This window comes from Fukomys damarensis, unplaced genomic scaffold (assembly GCF_012274545.1).
Source record: "Fukomys damarensis isolate Sample0158 unplaced genomic scaffold, DMR_v1.0_HiC HiC_scaffold_5, whole genome shotgun sequence".
Taxonomy (NCBI): Eukaryota; Metazoa; Chordata; class Mammalia; order Rodentia; family Bathyergidae; genus Fukomys; species Fukomys damarensis.
In genome coordinates, this window is record NW_022900917.1 from 75118974 (window position 1) to 75126089 (window position 7116).

The window sequence follows — 7116 nt, forward strand, 5'->3', positions numbered from 1 at the left end:
TGGGCGCCGCCGCTCGCTCCCCCTCCCTTCCTTCCCCCCTGCCGAGGGCCGGCGGCTGTCAAACCTGGAGCTGCTCGGCGTGGGGCCAGCCCTGTCACAGCCTTTCCTGCCTGTCTCTTGCCGCCCCCTCCGGGTCCGCCTCGCCCCCACCTCTCCTGGCTTCGCCGTCCTCTGACCATTGCTTCACTTTCCTCCTGTCTGTCCTACTGCTTCTCTGATCTCTTCCACTTGTCACCTCCCACAGCTTCTACCATCCTTACATTTCTTGGCCATTCCTTTTTTTTTAAACCTTCCTTTCTGTTTAATTCTACTCTGTCGTTTCTGCTCCCTTCTCCTTTGCTTCGATTTTTTTCCTTTCAATAGATTGTTTCCATTTTTAAAAAGTTGCTGAATTCAAAGCCCTCGCCCTTTTCTCTCCCCCTAAGAAAAAAGGAAATTTTGCTTTTTATGGCACCTCATTCCTAAGTGTTAGGCGGGGTGGGCGGCTGCTTAAACCACGTCTGGACAGTGTGATCCTAACATGGTAGTGTAACTGGTGAACTGTCTATCCCTTACTGAGTTTTTCATGTGAAGAACAGCAGAAATTCATTGAAGAAACTACATTGTGTATTGCACAGTGACGAGATTTCTATTAAAATATTCACACATTTCTTCCCTTTACACCAAATACACTGTGGATTCAATTCCCATTAACTTTTAAATTCACTATTATTTGCTGATGCCATGCCAGAAGGGTGTCATCCCCTCTGCTCCAAACCATTCATATTTGAATTCATTTTTTTAAAGGTGGAAATGAACACAGTCAATGCTGTTTTCCCCCTTTCCTGTCTGTTGTTTTTCCGAGGAGTGAGGGGCAGTTGGAATTTTATGTTAGCTATTATGTTTTTGTCTTTTAAATTGTGACCCAATCATAAAAATTAGGTTTCTTTTCCTTTTAAACTTGGAGTATAGTCATTAGTAATCTTGAGTAACAATATCAAAAAAAATTACCAAAATGTACCAATAAACTCAATGAGAGAAAAAAAATATTACCAGCTGTATTTTGATTAGACCATCTTAAAATCTATTAATATTCTTCAAACACTCATTAGTGAAAAAGGGGTCAATGTTTCTGTCTTGGACAGTGGACCCAAACGGATACTGAACACTACTTGTAATGATGAGAGAGGAAATCTGCTCTTCTGCGATTTTTATTTAACGTTACAGTACTTTCTGGGCAATGTGTGGGCACTGTATATTGAAGTATGTAAGAAATAAATTGTCAAAATTAAATCCCTAACATTATTAGTTATCAGATATGGTATGTGAAAGACAGATTTGGAAGTTGAATCATTTCTTGCCTAAGTGGGGGAATCGCAGGTAATACGACATCGTAATCACAGGAGTAGTTATTAGACTCTTCCTTGGGGTAGGAGTATGTCTCCAGTTTCTTCAGGTTTGTGTGTTCTTAGTGTCTTACCTAGTGTTTCATACTATGAAGCCCTGAAATGTTTCTTAAGACTGAATGAACAACTTGATTAATTCTATGAAGAATTTTAGTCATGTTGCAGAAGACTGTCTTAATTTTTCAAAGACAGAAAAACATTGTCCCGTGTTTTCAAGTTAAAGTTTAAAGTACTTTTGCCATTAATGAATATAATGGAACATCTTTATTTTTCTTAGTTAACTCTTTTTATGTGTCCTTTTCTTAATTCTTTATCAAGGTTGCCTGCACTTTTTACATTACTTTATCTAGAGATACTGGTATCATCATTCAGTTTCAGAAAATTTGTCAAGTATTTTAAATTCTTGTATTAGTTTAGAAAATGTTTAATTTTGTCTGTGCCTTTATACACTCCCTATGCATTTGCTGCATTGGAATCTAACTTTCTTTTTTCCTCTTGAGGTAGTGAAAAGAGAATACTGAAGAATAGGATCTCAAGATGAGTAAAAAGCCCCCAAATCGTCCTGGAATCACTTTTGAGATTGGTGCTCGTTTGGAGGCACTGGACTACTTACAAAAATGGTATGAAAAATACAGAACTTTGCCCTGTAGCACAATATCTGTAGCTTTACATGTGCTGATCAGTTGTTATTCATTCTGCTGTTGGTGGCAGAAACATCAGTATATTCACAGTTTGAATACCCATGTGTATTGGTTTTGAGTTTTTAAGATTTTCAGATTTTTTAGCATTTAAAAACTTTGGAGTAATTTAGTGCAGTCTTTCTAGGTGATTAAGAACTGAAAATCATTATCTAGAATATAAGGCGTATGGAGAGTTTTGGGACCCTTGTGTGCTTAACATGAACTATGTTGAGAGTGGGGGTAGAGAAGGAATTCAAATAATCAGCTTCCCAAGTTTGAATAAATTTTGGTAGGTCCGTTTCCTTGCCCTATGTTAGAGATGGTTCTTTTAAGCTACAGTCTATTAATGATTAACACAGTACTTTTCTAATGCTGTACACTTCAGGAAATATCTATTCAGTTTCCCACCTGAAATAAAATTACACAGGTAGGTTGTTAGTTACTATCTCCATACTGCATGGGGATCTTCTCAGGACTCATCTGTCCTACTGCTGGCCCTCTGTGGTAGGCGGTAAATTTAAACACCTCTGCTTCCCAACATACCCATACATATGGATGTAGGAAAGGTAGATAAACTAGTATAACACATTCATCTGGAAAGGAGAAGGGGGAAGCGACATGCAGGAGTCACTTTATTATAGTGAAGGGAAAATGATTCCCCTTTATTCTAGGGACTGTGTTACTTATTCAGATAGCTGGCTTCCAACTCTGTGCTCTTGGCAGATGCTCTCTGCTTGCCATTCTCAGGTCCCTGATCTAAGGGGGGATTGGAGAGGTTCCTCTTCTGGGAGTCTTGCTGCCTTTGCCCCTTGTCAAGCCCATTTACTTTGGTTGAGGGGTCTAGGGGTTTACTATTTCATGGACCAGACTTTGATTATTTTTTTGTCACTACAATTCCACTAAAACCATAGTAGTCATTTTTTAGATTTGCTTTTGATTTGCTTTAAATCAACTTCCTGAGTTGGCAGTGACAGAGAAATCTTGTTGGTCTTGATATTTTATGTTAGACTAGTGCAAGGTTTCCCTCTCTTAACATCTGGCCTTAGAGCTCAGCATACTTCCCTGACCCCTAGCTTAATGGCCTCAGAGCTGGGCTGTGCTCTGTAAGAGTCTGAAATTATAGTTTGAGGTGGACAGTCACAGTTATTTGCCCCTTGTCCAAACCTGTGCTTCAGTGGGTAGTTCTTTTTAGTTGGCTTTATTGCTGCCATCATCAGGTAGAATATATACACAGCATAACTCAGAAGGGGCTGGGGAGAACCCGGGAACCAGGCAGTTGCTCCCTCCTCATAGATAATAAGAAAATGTCTCCAGATGTTGTGAGATGACCGTGGGAGGTGAGGGGTGAAATGCTACCAGTTGAAAAACACTGCATTACAGCATGCAAAAAAAGAGGCCAGTGTAGATAGTAATTGATTCTTTTAGTTCTGATTTGGCCAAAAGTAGCCTTAACGTGATGGCATGCTGTTGAATCTCTGTTACACAAGAGTATGGAAATAATACTTCTTTTTTGATGTTAGTCTTATTATTGTATTTTTTTAAATTACTGATTTTGTGAATAAGTTAATTCCTATTACTATATTCTCATGGGTTTCTTAACTGACACACTTAATTTAACTGACTTCTAGTTTTGGAGAAGCACATAGTTTATTACTTCTCTCAGTACTTTTCAGAGATATTAACATAATTTTGGTAGTGGTGAGAAATGTACTTATTTTATTTTATTTTATTTTATTTTTTGAGACAAGGTCTCACTATGTAGTTGAGACTGACCTGGTACTCACTATGTAGTCAGGCTGGTCTCGAACTTACAGCAATCTTCTTGCCTCAGCCTCCCTAGTGCTGGGATTACAGGTGTGTGCCACCACACCCATCCTCCAGAAATTTACTTTTGTAATAAAATGTTTTCTAATTCAGTAGCTTTTACATTTTTGATCCAGTAGTTAAACGAAAAAGATAGAAAAAGAGCTACTTTTAAAATTCATGTACTTTTAGTGGTCTGTGAATTTGTAATTTTAAAGAACAAATGAAAGTTGTAGCTTCCATCAGTAAATTTCCTAAATGCTTATGAGATAAGGAGGATAGTATTCAGATATATTCATATAAAATTTAGATTTAATTCTAAGACCCCAGTCGTAATGTTTTCTTTAAGTAAACATTAACCAACATAATCACATGATCATCAGTGAAACCTGTCATCATTTTGATTTTTATGAGCTCATTTACGTAAAGATTTTAGCATTCTGTTGCAATGGCTCCTTAGTGGAAAAAGAAAGTAATTCAAATGAGTATTTTCTTACTGATTTCTACTTTTCAGGGTCAGTAGTATGAAGAATTAGTTAGATGTAGTTGTGCTGTAAGTTTAATTTTAAGTGGTTTACCACAGAATAATTATTAAATTGCCGACGTTTATTCAATTTTATGTTCAATTTTACAGCACAAAAATTCTATGAGACTTAATGTTCTCAACAGGTTTTGTTTCTAAATGAGATAAGTACACTTTTTTCTTCATGTAATTCCACTTGTAAAGAGCCATTCTGTATTTCATATAAATTCTGCTAAGTTTTACTTTAGTGCCAGATAAAAGTGTAAGATTATGTGATTATTGTGAAAATTACATTCTTATGAGGACCAGAGTAATCACTGAAAATGTATTGACACAATCCCCTCCCTTCCTCCTCCCCTCTTCCATGTTCTGTTTTTTCCATCCCTAGTGTATGCTTTGTCTTCCACATTTATTGAATTTAAAAAGCATTTACTCATATTTCTATAAATATATTTTGAACTGTTAAAAATATTGGTCAGTTAGAGTGGAGCGGGTAGGGTGAAGGAGGAATGTAAATCTTGCTTTAGTGTCTGTAATCAAGACCTTTACACTGAGCAGTGCACCTGTCATTAAGGAATTAATGTATCACATATTGATACATCTTTTTTAAAGAAAAGTGCTGAAGGAAAGTAGTGATTGTGGAACAGTCAAAATTCTAATTTGACACTTATGGAAAAGATTTTTCATTACATAAAAGAGGAAAATAATTTTTACTTTGTGCCTTACAATGAAAGGATAGCCAGGTGTGGTGGTACACCCCTGTAATCCCAGCACTGAGGAAGCTGAGGCAGGAGGATTGCTGTGAGTTTGAGACCAGCCTGGGCTACATAGTTCCAGGTCAGTCTCAACTATATAGTGAGATCCTGTCTCAACCTCCCCCCAAAAAAAACCCAAAAGACAATAAAAGGATAAACTCTAAATTAGAAATAAACTCAAGTTAAGCTAGTACTTTTAGGTTGTGGTAGATTTGACTTAGTAGATTTAAGAGCCAAAATTCAATCTTTGTCTTAGAAAATGTATATTTAGTGCTTGAACAAACCAAATCATGTACTTCTTAAGGTTCCAAAAGGTGTATTAACCTTGAAAATACACTGTATGTTTTTAAGTAGTGATTTATTACTTTTTTCCTAAGTAAGTTTACAGAAAACCCACTGATGGTTTGATCATTTACCAATACCACTAAGTACAGGCCTTGAGGAGCCACTGAAAGGTTAGCCATTTTCATTCTAGTATTTGGTGCTTGGATTTCTTTAATCCTTAGTGAACCTAACTCTTACAGAGTAGTATGGGCTTTTTGAAGTTTTGGAACTGTTTAAAATGTTTCCTCTACCATTTTTCTCAGTAGTGTGTAAGGTCTTCAACGTGCCAATATTCGTAATAAAGTCAAGCATTTTCTGTCATACCCCCATCATATTTTCTACCACAGCTCTGCCTGTCCAAACCTTGACAATGACTTTATGGTATTGTGAGGGCAGAAGCATCATAAGAATGAAAGTGATGCAGTATTCTGATTCAGGAGTATATCTGGAGAAGGACAAGGTTTGGGCTGCAAATTACATTGGAGAAACTTAGTAGATGGGTTTAAGTTTAGACAGCTACTCATTAATCCTGTAAATGTGGTAAAATCCTTTAACTTGGTTTATCAATAAAATGCAAGCAGTATTATGATTTTTTATGGTTAGACTTTTAAATTCTTCAAATTAATGTGTAATTATAAAGCATTGAAGTAAATGCAAGGGAAGAGGGGGAGTTGAAAAATAAGTCTTTGGGGATATAAGTGTGTAAGCTTTTGAAATGGATCCTTAGTGTTGCCATGAGAATTGGCTGGAATCATGCAACCATAAAAGGAAAAATGTGATTGCAACACGTTGTAGCAGTCTTTTTAGGGTGATAAATCTTCATCTTTCCATAGAGCCTCAGAATTTACAGAGCACCCTTGCAGTACTACAGTGTCTACTCATTCTGAATGTTATCAGTGATAAAAATGATAAAACTGGTCTTGACTACTGATTAACTCCTGTCTTTCAATTGCAATTAAAAATTATTCTATAGTTAAGTAATTTAGTTATGAAACAGAACAGAGCAAATAATATACTTGGGTGTTAGTCTTAAGAACCTGGAATTATAGAGTCATTTAAACCATTCAGATGAGTTATGCTCTTCTGACGTCTTTTGGAATATTTCTATTTAATTCTCTTCTAGATCTAAAGAAAAAGAAAATGAAAGATTAAAAATGTGGAGCTGTTCCCAAGTATCAGAGTTTGATAGAACAGTATAAATTTGACTTGGTAGATGCTGTTTCCACACATTTGGAGGTTTTTGAACTGTATGGAACATTTGCAAATGTGAGTTTTTAAGATGTTCATGAACAGAATTTGAATAGTGTCAGAAAACTGAGGAAATTAAGATTGTAGCAAATATGGATACCTTCTAATTTAAAGAAGTACATATTTTCTGAATAAAAAGTTTTTTTTTTACCTGACTGAATTTAGCTATTCAAAGGAAAACATTATGTGATCTATATTTCAGGTAGGAAAATGCTCTTAAAAAATAGCATTATGGATCAAATTTTTAAAATGAAATTATATTTGAATTATATTAAATGAATTTAAAATTTGTAGGAATGTTAGATGAACACTTTTTAAATATTTTAAAAATAGATTCTTTTGCTAATATGAATAGTTTTTGTCTTATATATTTTGTCTTATACCTCTTGTCTTCATGT

At 35.8% G+C, this 7116-nt stretch overlaps 1 protein-coding gene across 3 annotated transcripts in view; it reads left to right on the forward strand.

The window, feature by feature from the left end:
- The first annotated feature begins 1885 nt into the window (after nt 1-1885).
- Phf20l1 (PHD finger protein 20 like 1) overlaps nt 1886-7116 on the forward strand; it is a 68577-nt gene continuing 63346 nt past the window's right edge. For all 3 annotated transcript variants that reach the window (XM_010629583.3, XM_010629584.3, XM_010629585.3), the window contains exon 1: nt 1886-2005. In XM_010629583.3, the coding sequence (XP_010627885.1) occupies nt 1923-2005 (83 nt within the window). In that variant the 5' untranslated portion in view covers nt 1886-1922. The remainder of the gene's footprint in view (nt 2006-7116) is intronic.